The sequence below is a fragment of the Rhynchophorus ferrugineus genome, unplaced genomic scaffold (genome assembly GCF_030347505.1).
Source record: "Rhynchophorus ferrugineus isolate W39M unplaced genomic scaffold, kcgeb_rfMv2 rfM7, whole genome shotgun sequence".
Taxonomy (NCBI): domain Eukaryota; kingdom Metazoa; phylum Arthropoda; class Insecta; order Coleoptera; family Curculionidae; genus Rhynchophorus; species Rhynchophorus ferrugineus.
In genome coordinates this window covers 12,170,275-12,192,629 of record NW_027472586.1, presented here as the reverse complement: position 1 = coordinate 12,192,629, position 22,355 = coordinate 12,170,275, and the positions used below count along the sequence as shown (strand labels likewise).

The following is a 22,355-nucleotide window of genomic DNA, read 5'->3' as shown; positions in this document are numbered from 1 at the left end:
CTACATTACATAGAATATTAACCATTATAAAATAGTTTCAAAGAATTTTAATTCGGGGGTATGAGACAAAGACAAAGTAGAAAGCAATAGATAAATGAAAGCCATAGAAGACAAACTGAAGATGAGCTATCGGCAATGGCGAGATCGAAGAGTGAAATAAATAAGCCAAAAAATGTAATTTATTCAAAGATTTAGGTAAAGAAATTTTTTTTTATCAGCCTGATGTATTTATTGTTTTGTAACATATATTTTAGGTTAGAAATATCGATAAAAAATAAGGAAACTAACTGTATAATTTGCATAGATGTAACATAGGACAAATAGAAGTAATCATGAATTATTAACAATATATTTATAAACATTTTAAAACATTGCTAAATATTAAGGTATTGTGACTATAGGAGGTTTTTATCTTACAACCTTGTATAAATTAATTTATAGACCTAAGTTTTGAAAAATGAATAGTTAATTTAATGATTGTAAATATATTCCTTTAATATACATTTCTAAATTGTAAAAAATAATTTACCTAATTGTGATTGTTATTATTTTATACAATAACTAGCGACCCGCCCCGGCTTCGCACGGGTGCAATGCTGATAATAAATTAAATACACTACAGAAAAAATATGAACGTTGTATATAAAAACATAGCGGCCCGCTCCGACTTTGCACGGGCATAAAATATATATGCCTATGTCACTCAATGAAAACATGATTAAAATCGATCCAGTATTTTCGGTTCATTCATTACTGCCCTTGGCCTGCAAGCATTAAACTTGGAGTAAAACAATTCCTCTTCCCCTATACTTACTATGAAGATTTCCTGCTATCTTTGGAATATCTAAATTCATACAATTTTTATTACATTACACATTTTTAAACGCAAATTTTAAATTTGTAATATCTCCGAAAATATTTGTTTAATTTACATGCTGTAAGGAACCATATTGATCTATATTAATTGCACACTGTATTTAAGGTACTTAATTCGATAAGGATTAATGCTTAAAATAGCTTCGTAAATAAGCCATTTTCTCACGTAAAAAGTAAACAATAAAAATGGTTAATGTGGGTTATCCCTAAAAGATAAACATATACCATCGCGGACTTTTTTGTAGACCTTCTTATGGTGTACAATACTGTAGTACATTAATTTGATCTAACTCGTAGGGTTAGGCAGCGTTTTTGCTAATTGCTAAATAAGCCTAAAAAAATAGGTTAATTTACGACATCACATTAGAAACCTCTAAAATTAGCAATGTTGCCTTAGTATATTATGCATGTATTATACATATAAACCTTTCTCTTGAATCACTCTATCTATTGAAAAAAACCGCATCAAAATCCGTTGCGTAGTTTTAAAGATTTAAGCGCACATAGGGATATAGGGACAGAAAAGGCGATTTTGTTTTATACTATGTAGTGAAGTATTACTTCATTTATTATTCTATACTTATGTTTACAATAAAAAAGTTAAGAAATATCATGTATACTTATATTTAATGCTCTGAAGTTGCTACAGCCCTGAAAGTAATGATATCTTACTTATGATACCTTCTTATTGTAATTTACACTTATTAGAACTTTTTTGATTATTGAAAGTTAATGGAAATTAGATCTTATTTAGAGTGTTAGATCTTGAGATAGTTTGCATATATTATGATATGTTTTTTTGATATGATTAATGTTATGTATCAAGTACATTTCTGATTTTATAGTGAAAATATTGCGAAAAAAATAAAATTAGTTTCTTTCGTAAGATAAACATGATTAAATTAATATATTTTGGAAGAATTTCGACCACAGGGCGATCACTACCATTTAAAATTTACTACAAAGAACGCTACGAATCTATTCCCAGGCCCAATATTATATATCCTAGAGATTTTCAACCATGTAATAAGGACGCTATATAAATAATTTCAATACCACGAGGAAAGATGAACGGAGAAGAAACACGTTCGTATAATAAGGCCGCTCTCTCTCCATTCGTTTCGCGAACCTTCTCCACAGTTGACCCATGGTCCTTTGAGGACGGGCGTACAAGGCAGCGGCCACTAAATTGTCTGTAATTCGAAATCCCCGAGCAACTGTTGCAGGCATGCAAGAACATCTGCAGGAAACCTCTAAGGACCCATGCCGGAAATAACGGATCCTAAGATGCGGCCCAATTTAAATATCGCGCGGGACTCGCCGCAGAAATATTCTATTTTTGGCTTTTATTGAGACCCCGTTAAACGCGAGACGTAAAACTTTTTATAGTCCATAACCGACTAGCGTTACGGACAATATGAAAGTTTCCGGGATACGAGGATTTATCGCGTTCTCAGAAATTACGAATATTCATGAAATAATATTATCTCTAGTATCTTCTGTATATTAATCGGCTTAGTGGAAATTTTGAATCCATTTTTAAAAAAAAAACAGGGGCACCTGCAGGTTTGAAATTTGGCACGGTTAAAGCTAATAGACAATACTTTTTTGATAAACTTTCACGATTTTTGTCCAAGCCTCTTGCTTGTCGAAACTTTATTCCCAAAACCTTGAAAACTAAAATTATTTGTTAACGAAAGGACTATCTTAACAGAACATGTTCAACTTTTAAAGCCCATTGAAATAATGACCACCGAGTTATCTGGTGCAAGATATCCCAACAATGTATTTGAGGACTGCAACATTCCATCAAATCCAGGATTTTAACAAGTGAATGGAGAAAAAATTACAAAATTGTCTATTAGATGTCATCAATGAAAGACTGGCAATTTTAGATATGTATACGATATGCGGGAAGTCCACATTTTTAGATCCTAGATTTAAAAAATCAGGATTTGGTATTGTAAATAATGCTGAGGCGATACAAAAAGTTACCACAAAAGAGGTATCTTCCATTCTAACTTCAAAAAATACAAATACAGTTCCACAACTCGAAATTCAAGACAAAACTATTGACCGAGAATGTATTGATATCTGGAGATATTTTGATAAAAAAAATAGCTAGAATAAAAGAAGTAATTAAAAATAAAGCTTATAGGGAGGAAGAAATTTCTAGGCCTAACATCGTTGTGTAATATGCACTACAAATAAATATATTTCAATAAAACAAAAAACCGCCCAAACCAAGCTACCAGGAATAGTTGTCAGATAGGTGACACAAAATATATAAACAAACAATATGTGTCGCCGGTTAAGAGTTTAGCTCGCCAACAATAACGTTCTAAAATCGAACCTCAAACAAAATAAAATAAAAGATAGTGTTCGTTAAAACTAAGTGATTGTTTAAAGTCACCAAATAGCGCGACCGTAAATAAATAAATTTCAAGAAAACTATACTTATACAAATATTTTAGGCCCTGACCAACGCGCTGCCAGCTCCAACCCCTACACGGTAAATTATTCATCCTTTCTGCTGTACGTAAATCAACTACGGTCGCGTAATCTTTAAAATTATAATCTGGCAACGTTGTACCGGAAAATGCGGGCAGTAAATTTTGAATCACAAGAAAAATCCCGAAATTATTCATTTGAAACAATGTTAAAACTGAAGCTTGTGCTTAAATGGTTATTTAAAATTTTGTCTTATTTTCGATTATTCCAGTTTAGGGTTCTTAACAGGTCAATTAAAAAGTCCCAGGCCTACAATAGTAGGCCACATTTTTATGATAAAATTAGTTTTTTTATTCAACATAATTCCCTTCAAGGATCATACACTGATTACAGCGACCCTCCAAATTATCGATGCCATTTTTTATAGTACGATTTGTCTTTTGCTTCAAAATAGGCCTCAGTTTCGGCGATTACCTCTTCATTCGACGAAAATGTCTTCCTAGCGAGCACTCTTTTGAGATCTGAGAATAGGAAATAGTAGCTGGGGGCCAGGTCTGGAGAATACGGTGGATGAAGAAGCAATTCGAAGCCCAATTCATGAATTTTTGCCACCGTTTTCACTGACTTGTTACACGGTGTATTGTCTTGGTGAAACAACACATTATTTTTCTTCAAATGTGGCCGTTTTCGGCGATTTAGTTCTTCAAACGGTCCAATAACGCTATGTAATAGTCGCTGTTGATGGTACTTCCTTTTTCAAGGTAGTCAATGCAAATTATTCCATACACATCACAAAATACAGAAGCTATAAACTTGCCAACCGACCGTTGCGTTTTCCCACGCTTTGGAGCGGGTTCATCGTGTGTAGTACACTCGGATGACTGTCGACTAGACTTCTGAGTGAAATGATGGAGCCATGTTTCATCAATAGTCACATATCGACGCAAAAACTCGGGTTTGATACATCATCATCGGGACAGTGTTGCTGCTCTGCATCATCACACACTGCCCCGAATCATTAAATCGTCGTTGTTTTTGGTCAAAAGCGAGCTCGCACTGCACCCACTTTGCTCAGAGCTTTCTCATACCCAAATATTCGTGAATGATATGATGTACACGTTCAGTTGATATCTCTATTCATTCAAAATCATTTTGTGGATTTTTCTAAAAGTTTTCGTCGGTAACAACCACTTTTGGGCGTCCATTGCGTTCACCATCTTCGGTGTTCATTTCACTACGTCTAAACTTAGCATACGAATCCTTAATGGTTGATTTTCCTGTGGCAGTGTCGGGAAACTCGGCATCAAGCTAAGTTTTTGCTTAAACTCTTATTTTTTCCCCTTCAAAAAGCAATAATTTATAAACACGCGAAATTTCTTTTTATTAATTTTTTTCACAAAAACAAAAGTTGCTTCACCCAAAATGCTATAATTCACAAACTAATGATCCGACAGCTATCAAATTTATAAACGCATCTTTTGAGTGTTAGGGCCAACTAAAAAAAATATTGATTTAATTCTAGTAGTGCCATCACGTGTCAATTGTCCTGTTATATAACTCGTCGAATGTCGGCAAGACGAAATTAAACAGTCCAGAATTTTGCAAACAAATATAAAAAATACGAAAATACAAAATTAGGAAAAATAAATAAATACAATATACAAATATATCAAAAAAAGTATGCTGCATACAAAGAGCTTTGAAACATATGTATATGATGAAACAAAACTGATTTATACGACTGACAAAACGAAATATACTGACGTGTGAATATTGGTACGGTTGTGCGCTGTTACGGCCGTTGATATCTTTCGGTCCTACAGATACAGTTGCTTCATTGTTGCTTTGGTAGTTGTATGTGGTCTGTCGACGACGTTGAAAACAAAACGTAATCGAATGTAAACGAAACTCCCGTTATCGACACTGTGGGGGATTCGGAAGTTTGACGACGGGATAGCTTATTTTCTTCGACGACGAGACATTGACAATTCTGGTACCGCGGCGAAGACATGACGAGTCTACGGTGACCGCAATCGGTACCTAGCTTTTGGGGCTGCTCTGTGACTAATCCCTACCCACATATGTCACAATAATCGAGAGAAAACAAATAACGACGGAAGCTTACCAAAGCCTTTCAAATCAAAATGTCTGCCACTCTGCCTCTCTCACAGAGACTGACAGCGAAGGAAGGCATAATGATTTAAACATAGCGCCGAAAGAAATGTCTAATGGAATTGCTGACGGTTAGATAGTGATGTCAAAAGTTCTAAGGTTTCAAAAAATTGTCAAAATTGAATGAATGAATTTTAAGGTTCATTGTGCCAGCACTAAAATAAAATTTAATGAGGAACAAAAATATTTGAAATACATGTCGAAAGAACAAAAGTAAAATGGAAAAAGAATCGTACTAAAAATATTGAAAATTTTGTATCAAAAAAGAAAAAAGAAAAGATAAAGGTCGCGTAAAATACATTATGTTGCACGTACCCTCCATTCAGGAGTCCAAACCCAATTTTGCGGAAGATTACTTCGGTGTCATCACTTTAGGGTTATTATATGGCTCGTTTAATTGAGGTCAGACGAAATTAAATATTTGTTGTGTACATGATGTGATGACCGTTATTCCACGATGTAAAATTAGACATGCCTCAAAATCGCTACACCAGTACTGTTGGAATTATTAAAGATACATGGCAAGTTTGGATAAAAAAAAAATTACGATTAGTACGCTCACGTAAAGTAATATTTTGCAGAGAAAACAAGTCAATGTGCCCGCTTTATCGGTATGTATATGTAGCAGTAAAAAAAAAACTCAACATATGTACCATAACATTTCATCCCAACGTAGATTAATAAAAATCACAATCAAATAGCAAATTATAATACGATGACCAAGGTTGACAGGTGTGCAGCTATTTTTAAGTGTTCATATTGCTCGGACAACAAGCCAAGTGCTAAATTTCCTTACTTTTGTGTCTATGGGATAACAAAGACCGAGCAAGTCACACAAAAATAATATTAACATTCAATTTTACATATCTGCTGCATCAAAACAAAGCAATAATATCACAAATTTTCTGTACAAAATCCAACATATACATTGATAATATATCAGTAATAATTGATGTTAAGAATAAGTACAATATAGAATACTAAATCACATTAAGCATTCCTCAAGAATAACATATTGTATATTTAATTTGTATATAAAACTGAACAAATAAATAATGTCAATCAATTTTAGATAAAAACAAAATATACATACCTTAATTCCAATATGGATAGGGAAATCTTGACTTGTCTGGATTGAAGATATATTTGGTAAAACTGGTACAATGGGCAAAGAACAGGACATCATACTGTCAATCTGAAAATAAAAATTATGCTATATGGTTTTTACTGATTCGATAAAATATTAACATTTTTGCAATGAATGAGCATTGGATATAGAGATAGTGATAGTGAGCTTTACAGATTTGCCAACAGTGTTTTTTTTAATTTCAAGGCACAATAACCTAGGAGAAAGTACAAAACCGCCCCCAATTATCAATCATTATGTTGTAAATTTTAAATTAACATTACGATAACAGAACTAAACGGTTAAGAAAAGAAAATTATTAGCAATCGTTAGTATCTCATTTTTTTGTTTGTTTTTCTTGCTTATTGTCGATTTATTGTTAATTTTTCAATGTTGATTATTGCTGTAAAAATTAGGTTACATGTTGCTATTTCAGTTTAAATTATTATTTCAATAAGTTTGTTATTTTAACAACACGGTAATATATAAATATGTGTACCAATTCAAGTAAATCTAAGGTATAAATTACTAGAGTAAAAAGTTATCTTTTTCTTACACTAACTTGTAGATTGCTATTGAAAAAATGGATACAAAGGTGGTAAAAAAATATTATACATCTATAATTTGTAATTGTTCAAACATATTAACCAATGGTAGATGATTAATGGCTTCGAACTGTTAAGATATCTATATTAAGTTTATATATATTTTATTAATATTGTAACAATTTATTCATATCGTTTGTATGTATATAAGAATGTTAAAATAAAGTATGTTTCTATACTCATAAAGTTTTCTTTTAGTTTTATTATTCTCATTTAAAATAATTATAGAATAATAACATTAGACGCTTTTAATTATTAGATGACTTTAGTGTGCATTATTATCTAACAAATGAAACAATGTCAAATGTAACACTTAACCATACATGAAATACTTCATTATAAGGTTTACAAAGTTTTTACAAGTAAACTTTATATAATATTGATATTGGAGAAGTAACACAATTAAAGATTTCTGGATCACTGATAGCAACTAAGAGCTGATCACTATAATTACTGAGATCATCTGTATTGTACTGATGAATATAAATTACATTCATAATACAGAGTAAATATCTGCGAAGCCGGATGAATACACTAGTGGTGAACCAATGGTGACGCTGAGATCACTTTTTCGACCTGGGTATAAAAACAACCTTTTATACATTAGCAGCAATGCTAGCAACCTAATGCTAGGAAAAATGATATTATATGAGAATAAATTACAAAGTAAATCAATATCCTGAATAGTCGGTTTGGTTGGCGGGTTCCAATCCTACTGGGGCATGGTCGTAAATTTATGTTTATGATCGTCCTTAGGGCGAGAATGTAAAATACTATTAGGAAAATGATCTCAGTCACGCCAGTTACAAGGCTGAGTAAGATCGGATGATTTCCAAATTGCTAACTCGCCAGTTGGTAGGCTTAGTGCGAAGGACAATGGTTGGGGGCCAGCATTAAGCTGTAGGTCCAGATAAACTCTAGTTAGCAAAAGCAGACTTTTTGACAACAAAGCTTCAAATTTAAACAACAATTCTTTAAAACTAATTTATAAGCCTAATATATATTATCAATCTTATACTGAAAAGATTGTTAGGACAAATTCTAGTAACGTAATATATCATTTTAAAATTATTCTCTTTATTACGAGAGAAACATGACTAATGCAACAAACTGTGTTCGAATTTGGACTACTGGACGATCACTAGTTTCACTAATTGTATTCCTAAAAAAGAAAATATATGTTTCCTACTGTATACTGAATAAATAATTAGAAACATTTTTTTAAACATCATCGACTTGTCACAGACGCACATCGAACTTTTTTTCTCGCCCCCACCTTGCCGCGCTACCTTTTCTCCATCGTAGCAAAATCGAAATCCCATTATTTAGTTTATTATCATGGAAATTCACCGGGGACCGTACCGCCGCTCTATAAAAAAAACCTTATCAAAGCATAATTAAAGACCTCTAACCAGATTGCAAATTCTTCAACGTCAAATTCAATTTAGGCTTCCCGATAAAATCGGTCTCTCTTTTTCACTCTCTCTCTACCTCTGCCTACCGCCCGAGACACCGAAAATACTTCTCGGGGGGGCGTCTGCATCCAGGGTGGGAGAGAGAGAGAGATGGAAAGAACCTCCTTTAAAACAACACAATGAAAATTTCGGCAGGGCCCCGAAAGAAAACCTATTTAAATACGAGCGAAGGACGAACCGGGATGCAACCCGACCTCCGAAAGGGACACAATAGGGGCCCGGCAAAAAAGAAAAGGCCCTCGGTTCCCGAGAAAAGGAAAATCTAGTACAAGTTTAATTACTTCGTGTATATTTTCGGACGAAGGGACAGGATGACGAGGGGGTTGTAAAGAGTGAGGGGGGGAGTTGGTATTCTAAGGCGAGGAAGTGTGGGTTTTGCATTGTTCCATCGATGTAGGAAAATACAATGGGCTCGATTTTTTAAGGTCGCCGAATCGGATTTCGTTCTTAAGCGGGTTAGAATGTTTAAAGATTTATACATTTTCGCCACATCAATGGAATTTTTCGAAATAAACGAAAAAATAAATAAATAACACCAAACAACCGATTCCATTTTCGGAACGTTGTTTTTCGTTTGCATTTTTTTCATTTCAACATTGCGATGTTTTGAGGTCACAAATTTCAATGTCGCATATATAAAAAAAATGTTGAATAGACTCTATAAAATTGTGTACAGAAAAAATGAATCTGCAACCATTTGCCAGGTCAAATGAATTAATTAATGTTATGGGAATTGAATTCAGACTAGCTTCATTTGTTTAAAACAGCACGTTTTAATATTCCAAAGAATATATCAATATAATATAATATTTAATTTATTATACCTATATAATGGATTTTTTTTTAATTCTCGAGTCCATATAAACCAACTCACACAATTTCATCAAAATATATCCAACCACGTAGGAGGAATACAATTAAACGCAGACGGACAGAAGAATTATAAATATAAACATATTGACGTTGCTTTAAACTCGCTGAATAATGCTCTAAAAAGTAATAATGTACCACACATTTTCTATAAATAAATCATTTAATTTATAACAATAAAACTCTCCATAGATGAAAAAACAGCAACAATTAAAAAGCACTAATTAAACTAATGAATTTAATGAAAGAGAACAACGGTTCTAACAAGAACCCATCTAATATTCGGGCAATAATTTTAATTGCATAATAAATTTTACAAAATATTAGCGAAATTAGATGGCGGCCGAAAGTTTCAACACAATTTAACAATGTAGGAAACGGCAAACGTGACACAGACACACACAAGTTCGCACAAAAGTTGGAACAAAGCATTTCGCGTCCGCGTGTACATTATTCTCGGTCGTTTTTAGTTTCGACGGCGGCGTACACGTAATATTCGCAGTTCGAACAAGCTTTTGCGTTTTAAACAACTACAAAGGCAGAATATGTTGCCGCTACAAACGCGACCCAGGTCAAAATAATCATCTAACCTGCTTCTGCATCAAACACATGCTTAATACGTCTATTTTCTTTGCATACTTCGGCCGTTTGATCCTCGGTAAACACTCGAATAACCTTTAATATCTACGAAGGAAAATGTTATTCCCCTTATTTCGAGAAAGATGTTTTTCCCAAGCGTAATTTTATTAGATACTAAGGAGGATCTAACTCGCGACTGGGGATATTTAAGTAAAATTTCATCAGTTTAGTTTTATAACAGCGTGCAAGTAGTAATAGTATTTAAGATAATCCTCTATATGCACAGTTCTTATCTCATGGGGCCCAAAGGAACTAGAAGAACTACGGTAAACAACTTTGTTAAAAAGAAATAAAACAGACGAAATGATGTTACGGAGAATATTGTTTTTTTACGTCAGTATTTGTTTTTATACACCAGGTTGTCCAATAAGTTCGAGACCAATCATCCTTCTCAGGTCTTCATCACTGATTCGAATCCAAATGCACGTCTTTCCGTCAAGTTGTGAGCTAGGTAAGCAAACTTATCATATAGCCAACTTCTCATTTTTTCAAACTTATTTATTACATCGTTACTAGTCATTGTCGACACTTTTCAAGAAAGATGCTTTTTCCAAATTTTAAAGAGGATATAATTCCCGACTGGCAATACTTAAGTAAAATTTCATCACTTTACTTTTATAACAACGTGCAAGTAGTAATAGTATTTAAGATAATCCTCTATATGCACAGTTCTTATCTCATGGGGCCCAAAGGAACTAGAAGAACTACGGTAAACAACTTTGTTAAAAAGAAATAAAACAGACGAAATGATGTTACGGAGAATATTGTTCTTTTACGTCAGTATTTGTTTTTATACACCAGGTTGTCCAATAAGTTCGAGACCAATCATCCTTCTCAGCTCTTCATCACTGATTCGAATCCAAATACACGTACTTCCATCAAGTTGTGAGCTAGGTAAGCAAACTTATCATATAGCCAACTTCTCATTTTTTCAAACTTATTTATTACATCGTTACTAGTCATTGATGACACATTTCAAGAAAGATGCTTTTTCCAAGTGTAATTTTGTTAGATGCTAAGGAGGATCCAACTCCCGACAGGGAATATTTAAGTAAAATTTCACCAGTTTAGTTTTATAACAACGTGCAAGTAGTAACAGTATTTAAGATAATCCTCTATATGCACAGTTCTTATCTCATGGGGCCCAAAGGAACTAGAAGAACTACGGTAAACAACTTTGTTAAAAAAAGAAATAAACCAGACGAAATGATGTTACGGAGAATATTGTTCTTTTACGTCACTATTTGTTTTTATACAGCAGTTTGTCCAATAAGTTCGAGACCAATCATCCTTCTCAGGTCTTCATCACTGATTCGAATCAAAATACACGTCCTATCAATCAAAGTTGTGAGCTAGGTAAGCAAAGTTATCATATAGCCAACTTCTCATTTTTTTCAAACTTATTTATTATCGTTATCTATCGTTACTAGTCATTGTCGAAAAATTTCAAGAAAGATGCTTTTTCCAAATTTTATTAGATGCTATGGAGGATCTAACTCCCGACTGGAAATATTTAAGTAAAATTTCATCAGTTTAGTTTTATAACAGCGTGCAAGTAGTATAATAGTATCTAAGAGAATCCTCTATATGCATAGTTCTTATCTCTAGATCTAGTTTACATAGAAAAATTAAATTAAACAGATATTAAGTTCAACAACTTTGTTAAAAGAAGAAATAAACCAGACGAAATGATGTTACTTAGATGTTACAATAAGTTTCAGATGAATCATCCTTCAGAGCTCTTATCACTCATTCGTACCCAAACACTCGTCACTCCATCAAGCTGTGAGCTAGGAAGGCCATTGAATAGACCATATATAGACAAAGTAGATCATAGAGAGAATGTATAGACAAGACATCGAAACGTTGCAATGTCGACACATCAACTGATTTTAAGTTTATTTTGTCTTTGACCTACAAAATTTTAATCTAAATAAAATAATGAAACAAAAATGCTATATAAAATACAGTTTGCTATATAAAAGTTTTTTTAACATTATAATACATCTAAAACCTATATTTTTAACTTCTTATTACAATTGTTATCGAGAATTTTGCATATGTTTGATAACTGGACGACTTTGACAGGATGACTCGGTTACATGTTCGAACTTATCAGGCAGCGTTGTGTCTCTTTTTAACTAGAATAAAATAAGAAGGAAATTGTTTGAATCTGAAACGAATTTACAAATTGCGGGGGGCAGTACATTAAACCTCTTGATTATGTACGTACAAAAAAACTTTGATCAGACTATAGAAATTTTCTCTAATAAAATATATGATGTATATAAAGCAAAAACGAGAAAATTTCATAAAGGTAAAACAAAATTAGAGATATTCTTATTCACTATAACCGTGCAGATACAAAAAAAGTTGAGAACAAAGAGCCTTTAGTCAAATTAGTTTGTCACCGTGGTCCTGTCATATCCACATAGCAAACATGAGATTTTTTGTCTTTATTGGCACGGCATTAGCAGGTAGATTTTTTAATTTTGCTCGGCACACTATAGAGAAAAATAATTGGCGCTTTGTGTACTTTTACGTATCTGGTATGGGCAGCTAATATAGAGAGCGCTAGCAGAAAAAGAATATCAAAGGTGACAAGTAAATTCGTTCAAATAATATTAGTATTAGTTTTCGTTAGGAAACACTGTTAACGTTTCAATCGTTGGTGAAAAAAATAATATTAATTACAGTTAAATAATAATTTACCATTAGTGTTGCTATGGTCTATGCAAAATAATAATAATGGCATCATGGATATGTATAATGCATTGCTTGTTGCAATTTGTCCACAAAACACAGAGGATTTAGAAGTGTATATATATATATATATATATATATATATATATATATATATATATATATATATATAATAAAAGTTATACTTTTAAATAAATAAACTTTAATAAACTATTGAATATGGAACATTTTGTATTATCTTAAATATAACTCAACCAAATTGAGAGTACAGTACAATATATACGTTGAAGACTAGTTATTTTGTACCATGTATCATCCATATATTTTGTGCTATACTGAGATATTTGGATCAATGTTTTCCTTCTTCTACACCAGAGCTAAAATAGAGGCTTGTTATATTTTACAAATCAGTTACATATAATTAACATTATAAAAAACTTACAATTTAAATAACAACTGGAAACCGTATCCTCGTTAAGCATTGCTTTTCAATAAACAAATTTTAATAAACTATTGAATATGGAACATTTTGTATTATCTTAAATATAACTCGACCAAATTCAGAGTACAGTACAATATATATGTTGAAGACCAGTTATTTTGTACCATGTGTCATCCATATAATTTGTGCTATACTTAGATATTTGGATCAATGTTTTCCTTCTTCTATACTAAAACTAAAATAGAGGCTTGTTATATTTTACAAATCAGTTACATATAATTAACATTATAAAAAACTTACAATTTAAATAACAACTGGAAACCGTATCCTCGTTAAGCATTGCTGTTCCACATTTCGGTTTGTAGTCAGCCTGTGTAAAATGTACATCACAAACCCTTTTGATCTTATTTACGAGCTCACGAGAGATTGCCATCAGTTTTTCATTATTTATTGCTAAAAGTCATTTCTGACGTAGAACAGGATCCCGGAAAGCTGTGTAATCTATTTGAAACGGTCCCTGTACCTGGGATGTCTTAGGATTTTTACAAAATTTTTATTAAAAATGAACTATAAAAACACAATTAACAAAATAAATATATAGAGCACATAAGTGTATAAGTATTTTAAGATTGCCTTGTCAGCCATGTTAAAAAATGCTTAAATTCAAAAGAGACGCTTTCAACAAAAGCTTTGTCGAAAAAAATTAAACCGATATTCTTTGTATATAAATCAAATTGGTTCTATAGGAAGTATATAATTACCAAAAAAGTCTAAAATATCCAGTAACGTTTTGATTATTTCTACCAAATATAAGTACACCTACCTGCGCCTTCTTATTTACTAGAATAGCCTTCTGAAAGCAGAAAGTGTTAAATTTCAGCTTGTCTACCAAATTTACATCTCGAGCCACCTAGCCGCGAATGAACAAACTAAGAGACTGTTTCGCATGCGCCCATTTATGATACCCTTCAAAATTCTCAATATTTTGTGTATTTATCTAATACCTTCGAAAATTCATCAAAACATTAGTGATAGTAAGAGATTATAAATCGGTAAACGTTCTTTCGGAGCTTTGCTTGTTTGGATAATTTTCAAATTGTTGCTTAATATATCATGTCCCTTAAGCACTCTTTGGCCAAGAAAATGTATTGATGATACTAAATATATATTAAGTTGCTGAGATTTTATTGGACATTTTTTTAGCGGGTTGCTACTGCGCTGAATATTAGTCTAAACTAAAATATGTACAGGAAGTTAAGAACAAAATAAAGTTATATTTATCAAAGAAAAAAGTCCACATAAGAAGTGGGCGGCTCGTCACGATCATCTTGATGTTAGTTCTATTCGAGATCAAATTTATGAAATATATAAAATATTTTTAACAAAAAAAATTGAACCGTCTTCAAAAAATAAACAAAACACTTACTAAAAAGGAAAAAATAATAAAACATTTTAAATATAAAACGAACACGTCTTAAAACAAAATATGTATATATATAATAATCGTTGTAATAACTAAATAAAAATATGCAAAAACCTTATTTAACCTATCTACTACATGTGTTTTGTGATCTACTATATGCACACAATTTAGCTCAATACCTACTTAAACCTATTTATTTACTGACATAATTATTTTCACTACTACCAACTAATCATTTTGAAGTCGGTTCCGAACCCAGAAAATATCGAAAAATATCGAGCGAAAAAAATATCGGTCAAAAATATTATTATTTTTTTTTGAAAAAATTTGGATATATCGATATTTTCTCGGCATCTCTAACACTTATTTAGTATTGTCAAGGCTCGATGATAAATCGATGTGAGATCAATTTCAATCAATCAATTTGCAATTTTAACATAACATTTAGTAAGCTAGAAAGTTAGAAAACTACAAAAAGTGATAAAGGATGTTATAAAACAATTTAATAAAACATTAAAATAAAAGGAATGAATTACTTGTTAATACTTTCATATGGACAAAACATATTAACAATTCCTAGCACATCTGATACTAATATGACTTAATTGGGATATCCTTCAACTGAGTTTGGACCTGAATACCAACGCCAGTTGTCCAATTTAAATAAACTAATCGGGCTATAAGCAATCTATCGATTCGTGTTTAATAATTAATTCAAACATCACTACCAGTTTGGATGATATATTTTAAATAAGCGTAGTATTTTAACATTATATTGAAGATATTAACGAAAACAAAAACGAGGCTACTAAAATATAACATTTTAAGACAAGGTTTTCTGTATCAGGTACGATATTTAATTATACAGTATTCCCCATAGTTTTCTTTGAAAATTGAGAAAAATTAGTGGTTAGTGAAATGAGTAAAACATTAAATATTCATTGGTTAAAAATCCAATGTGTTGTAACAGATTGGATTTACAAAAATTCCATTTTAGAGTATTTTGAAAACTACTTTTTATTCAAAACTTTACTAGTATATTGAGGATATATGTTGTTTATATCTTACCATGCATATGAGGCTGAAAAGATGGTGTAACAGGTCAATTGAAAAATTCCCGGCCTACCATAGTTAAACACATTTTTTTATTGTTTTTTATTTAACATAACGACCCTCCAACTTTTCGATACCATTTCTGTAGTACGATTTGTCATTTGCTTCAAAATAGGACTCGGTTTCGGCGATCACCCCTTCATTCGATGAAAGGTTCTTCCCAGCGAATATTCTTTGGAGATCTGAGAACAGGAAATAGTCGCTGGGGGCCATATACGGAAAATACCATCGTTTTCACTGACTTGTGAGACGGTGCATTATATTGGTGAAGCAGCACTGTTTATTTCTTCAAATGCGGCTGTTTGTCCGCGATTTCATCCTTCAAACGGTCAAATAACACTATCTAATAGTCGCTATTGGTGGCCTTTCCTTTTTCAAGATAGTCAATGAAAATTATTCCATGCGCATCCTAAAATACAGATGCCATAACCGTGCCAGCTGACTGTTGCGTTTTCCCACGCTTTGGAGCGGGTTCATCGTGTGCAGTCCACTCGGATGACTTCCGATTGGCCTTCGGAGTGAAATGATGAAGCCATGTTTCATCCATTGTCACACATAGACGCAAAAACTAGGGTTTATTACACTTGATCATCTTCAAACACTGCTCCGAATCATAAACTCGTCGTTATTTTTGGCCAAAAGTGAGCTCGCGCGGCATCCACTTTGCACAGAGCTCTCTCATACCCAAATATTCTTGAATGATATCATGCACACGTTTAATTGATATATTTAGGGTGTCTGCTATTTCATACAATTTCAATTTTCGGTCATTCAAAATCATTTTGTGAATTTTTTAAAAGTTTTCTTCGGTAACAACCTCCTTTGGGCATCCACTGCGTTCACCGTCTTCGGTGCTCATTTTACCACGTCTAAACTCAGCATACCAATACTTGATGGTTCATTTTCCTTGGCCAGTGTCCGGAAACTCTAAGCTCTAAAAAAAAACTTCCTCTCCATTTCAATATATAATCTTTATGAAAGGAAATCCTTCTTTTACTGTTTCGTACGTTGGGATGTATTAGTTCGACTCTGTAAACATTACCTAACACTTGATAGTATTTTGTAATTGGTATTTTAAATAAAAACTATGTTCAATATTTTATATTACAATTAACCGTCAGGCAGACAGTATATTTAATCATCGGATTTCTGCGGCGTGTGATGTGATAATAAATTCTACAAAAGATCGATTTCATTTTAAAGACCCCCAAGGAGTAGCATCACTTTTCTTATCGCAATACTTTGGAAGGTATTGCGGTAAAGTTTTTGAATAAAAACTCACTTCGGTAAGGTCATTTTATCCCAGACTTTATATAGAACGATTACGAACTGAACAATCAGTTACTTATTCAAGAAATAATTGCGTAAATAACCTCTTCTAAAATGTTATCTAGGAGACATGTTGAAGGAGACTAGACAATTATTAGAAACCGTGGTAGCAACTCCCATGACAACATCAGAAGCCGAAAGCGTGACTCTTTCCATGCCATCTATTGAAAAACAGTTTATTTTCAAAATAGACAATTTTAATGACAAAGTGACTATCCAATTTGCAACAGAAAAGGACGTAGGATGGATTTAGTTTATAAAAATTAGGTAAGTTTTTCTGCTGCTTGGTTTCGAAATATTCCGTAACCTCGTATTAAAATTACGAGACAGTCTAAACTTAACGTGTAATCTGTAAATACACTTCTGTAACATATAAAAATATGTACGTATCTATTCGCGGATGGCTACCATTAAACACGGTACCCGGAAATATTTTTCTTTTCGGTTTCTATCCGGATAAATTCTCCCTCGCTACGTAAATAGTTTATTTTAGATATGCAAACCGAAATCAAAGCAAATATTCGAAAATACGCAAAATCGACCGTTTCGTCGTAAAAGGGTCGGTGGTATCAGAAAAGGGTTTAGTTTTGCGAGGGCCGGCCCGGATTTAACCGTGCAATTTATTTGCTGTGTTCGCTAAAATGTAATAACTCGGCGTTAAAATAATTCCAACGCTACTAAATAATCTATGGGGTATGAGGACGAGGGATACCGAAAAATAATAACTTTAAATTTTTTTTTAATATACCTTTAAAATTAAATTTTGGTACATAATTCTAAGCGATTACGAGGGTCAGTGTTTATATTTCGGGTATTGACAACACTGTTGTCATGTGAGTCCATCTGACGGTTCCATCGTAAAGTTTGACATTTTTGACGATATACGTACTCAGAACATTTTGCCGCACGGACGCTATTTGTATATTTTATAGTTAGTTGAATTCGTCTCGAAAAAAAAATGGAACTGAATCGTGAACATTTTCGAGCGACTTTTTTTACGATTTTTGACATGTATTATCACAAGAGTGAATCAATAAACTTAATTTGACTTTTGGCGATGAAGCTCCATTAAAAACCACCGTGTGTCGCTGGTTTAGTGAATTCAATCGTGGTCGTAGTTCGTTGTTCGACGAGTTTCGTGAAGGTAATCCAAAATCGGCTGTTGTGCCAGAAAACATCGAAGCTGTATGCGATATGATTGAGCAAGATCGTTATGTCACCTATTGTGAGATTGAGGCATCCCTAAGCATTAGTTCCACCAGCATGTATGCGATTTTACATGAACACTTAGCTGTGCAAAAGTTATCTGTGCGAACGCGTTGGATCTCACACAATTTGAAAATCGCTCAAAAAAAGCTCGTGTCGATTGGTGTAAAGAAATGCTTAAGAAATTAAATCGGTGGTGCTTCGACAGACATTTGTAAAATCGTAACAGTAGTCACCTGTTATATCATCATGGATATATTCGTATGAACCCGAAAGAAAGTAAAATTCATGGCCTAACACATAGATGGCACTACTAGAATTAAAACCATATGTTTTTTCAGTTAGCTCTAACCCTCAAAAGATACGTGTATAAATTTGACAGCTGTCGGATCTTTAGTTTGTGAATTATAGCATTTTGAGTGAAGCCACTTATGTTACTGTGAAAAAAATGGATAAAAAGGCATTTCGCGTATGGATAAAATATTGCTTAAAAATATTGATAGTAAATTGAAATTGAATGAAATAACAGACACTCTAAAGATATCAACTGAATGTGTACATCATATCATTCACGAATATTTGGGTATGAGAAAGCTCTGTGCAAAGTGGGTACCGCGCGAGCTCACTGTTGACCAAAAATAACGACGACCTGAGGATTCGGAGCAGTGTTTGAACATGATCAAGCATATTAAACCCGAGTTTTTGCGTCGATATGTGACAATGGATGAAACATGGCTCCATAATTTCACTCGGAAGTTCAATCGACAGTCAATAATCGTGGGAAAACGCAACAATCGGCTGGCAGGGTTATGGCGTCTGTATTTTGAAGTGCACATGGAAAAATTTTCATTGACTACCTTAGAAAAGGAAGGACCATCAACAGCGACTATTACATAGCATTATTAGACCGTTTTAAGGACGAAATCGGCCAAAAAAACGGCCGCATTTGAAGAAAAAGAAAGTGCTGCTTCACCAAGACAATGCACTGTATCACAAGTCAGTGAAAACGATGGCCAAAATCCATGAATTGGGTTTCGAATTCCTTCGTCGTCCACCGTATTCTCCAGATCTGGCACCCAGCGACTATTTTCTGTTCTCGGATCTCAAAAGAATGCTCGCTGCGAAGAAATTTTCGTCGAATGAAGAGGTGAACGCCGAAACCGAGGCCTATTTTGGAGCAAAGTACAAATCGTACTGCAAAAATGGTATAGTAATAAGTTGGAGGGTCGCTATGAACAATGAATTATGTGGAGTAAAAAATTAACCTGTTGTATCAACAGAAAAAGCCAAAGTGGCAAAAGCTAAATCCGCTTATTTAATTGTAAAAATAATATGTATGCAAACACCTAAAAATCAGATAAAATAAAGGATTTAAAGAAACACAAAAAAATCCGTTTTATATTTAAAACGATAGCTTTCCCAGATATACAGGATATGAAAAATCTAAAATTACAATGATAATTAATTGTTTTATTATATCTACTGCATATAAAATAATTGACATTGCGCATACAGGAAACGTATTTAGTTTAAATAGATATATCCAAATACAACAGAAATTATGCTTACTAGTATCAGTAACAGGTTCTACTCAAAGTAGGCGATGAAAGCAACTTTATTATACAATAATAAAAATGTAATTTACGAAGTAAAGTACTTATTAACACGTATATACTATAATCGAACATGTAGTTAACGGTTAGTATTACAATGTTAGAGTTAGGCAAAAAATTTACTTTATAAATATATTTTAACAATATAATGAAAATAACCCCAAATCAAACTGGTTGAGATATAGTTTTGGCGACTTTCCGCAGTCCTACCAATTCCTCCCTGAAGGGAAACTCATCCCTACATAATTAAGCTTGTAGCTCAGTATGAATATGGATGGAATTTAGTGAACAAGAGGCATCACAAATTTTCTGAGAGGTTGAACCTTCGTCGTGTCAGGAATGTAAAAATTAAAAAAAAAGCTATAAAGAAAAACTTATTAATTCAAGAAACATGTTTAACGATATGGATTATATACTTCCTGACCAACATCCAATGTACAAAATTCCATTTGAATTGTAGTAAAATTTTACCAAAGAAGCGAAAGGCGAAAGAATAAATATTTCGTTGTTATCCTTTTGAACTGCCAACTGAACACATCAGCAGTAACATCACATTTATCTTGGTTATTCCTAACATGATTAAGGAAAGGTCAAGTAGTCAAATTAAATTTTAATGACAAATATAAAATAATGTTGGCACCATGTTATTGGATGAAAATTGACTACCAAATAACAAAGTATAATAATTCAACTGCTTAAAAAGATACATATATGAACATCAACGACATTACATATAACATAAACAAGATAAGTTCGTCTCAATCAAATTTAACTACATCCTATAAATTCGTAGAAATCAAAAATTGTTAATAATCGAATATTTTTATAAGCTGATAAGAAAACGTACAATACATACTTAAGTAGCAATACCATGCAGTGTTGTTGCAAATCAAAAACTAGTTTTTCTTCTAATCAGCACTCGTGTAATAGTAGTTAGTTATTGATGGTTAAAATTCCCTTTGATTTGTTTTATTACTTAATTCCTTGTATCAATATGTAATATCCAAAATCTTTATGTAATACACTAAAACAAAATCTAAATACAATTCGAAAGTAAATTCAAACTAAAATTAAGTTGGACTCATTGTATTGGAAGAAAACTACCAACTAGCAAACTATCCTGTGTTCTAATAATACCACAGCACAAAAAAAATGAAAAATGTAGATTCCTACTAAATCAGAACATAATCCCTCAAACCGCCATTATCATTTTTGAATAATTTTGATTACTTAAATAGTTGATATGATATATGTTTCATGATTATAATAAGAAGAGACAATACTCGCCCTATTATCAACTAGACTGTGATAAATTCATCCATATATTCTATATAAGAGTTCCTACGACTTGAAAAACCTTAAAAGAATAGTGATTAACATAATGGAAATATAAATATATGTCACGTGCACTACAAATTACTATATAGTGATTTTAGTTTTGTTTTAATCCGTTTATATACGATTATTCTGTTTATATAATTTTGTCGCGTCCGTTTTTGTTATCCAGTTGTATAAAAAAAATCCGTTACCCCTACATCCGACAATACATATTACAAATAATGGTCCTTCTCTAACCGCACCAAATCCCTAAAACAAAACTAAACAAAAAGTAAACCTTCGTAAAATAAGCTGCCTATTAATTACTTTCAATCGCAATGCGACACCATAATTAGTTAAAAAATTTACTAACATAGATTAAAATATACATCACAGACCAACTGTAGCAATGTCTGTTCTGATATTCATAAAACACTGATAGTACCAAACCATTTCATACTGCGGGTAAAGCATAGGCTCTGCGACTTTCCAGTTCCTGCAGCTCAATTTAAACAATGAAATATAATGAAAAGGTAGTCCTGTATACTAAAACAGATCCCCTTACTAGTACGGGCAGTCCCATAACAAATGACAAAACCAGCAACTACATGGGCATTTGGCGTGAAATACTGAGACAAAACCCTCCAGACCTATTCTAAACAAACACTACAAAGTTGATTTAGTGGTAAAGAACGGTTATAATCTAATGGTGAAGGTACCTATCAGCTGAAATCAAACAGTTTATATACTTGCACAATCGATCAGGCATACAGAGATCAAAGCCTCTTTGTTCGTTAACATAACTTGTAACGTAACAATAACATTAGAATACATTTTAACATTAGCAATGTTTTACTAATATAAAAAATTATGATTTAAGAAATAACAAAACTAGCAATTACATGCAGAGTTGATAAAGAATACAAAGATGAAACTCTCTATGTTCGTTAACAAAGCTTGTAACAATAAGATTCGAAGAAAAATACATATTTAAA

The 22,355-nt window shown here is 32.6% G+C and overlaps 1 protein-coding gene and 1 long non-coding RNA gene across 5 annotated transcripts in view; one reads left to right on the top strand and one right to left on the bottom strand.

Annotated features, from left to right (window-relative positions):
• Nucleotides 1–22,355, bottom strand: part of heph (polypyrimidine tract-binding protein 1 heph) — a 953,472-nt gene that overhangs the window by 658,050 nt on the left and 273,067 nt on the right. For all 4 annotated transcript variants that reach the window (XM_076409826.1, XM_076409822.1, XM_076409825.1 and 1 more), the window contains exon 2: nucleotides 6,593–6,694. In XM_076409826.1, the coding sequence (XP_076265941.1) occupies nucleotides 6,593–6,685 (93 nt within the window). In that variant the 5' untranslated portion in view covers nucleotides 6,686–6,694. The remainder of the gene's footprint in view (nucleotides 1–6,592; nucleotides 6,695–22,355) is intronic.
• On the top strand, nucleotides 10,385–11,570 carry LOC143200197 (uncharacterized). The gene is made up of 4 exons (XR_013006664.1): nucleotides 10,385–10,480; nucleotides 10,573–10,665; nucleotides 11,016–11,108; nucleotides 11,476–11,570. It is a non-coding gene; the product is annotated as an uncharacterized LOC143200197 (long non-coding RNA).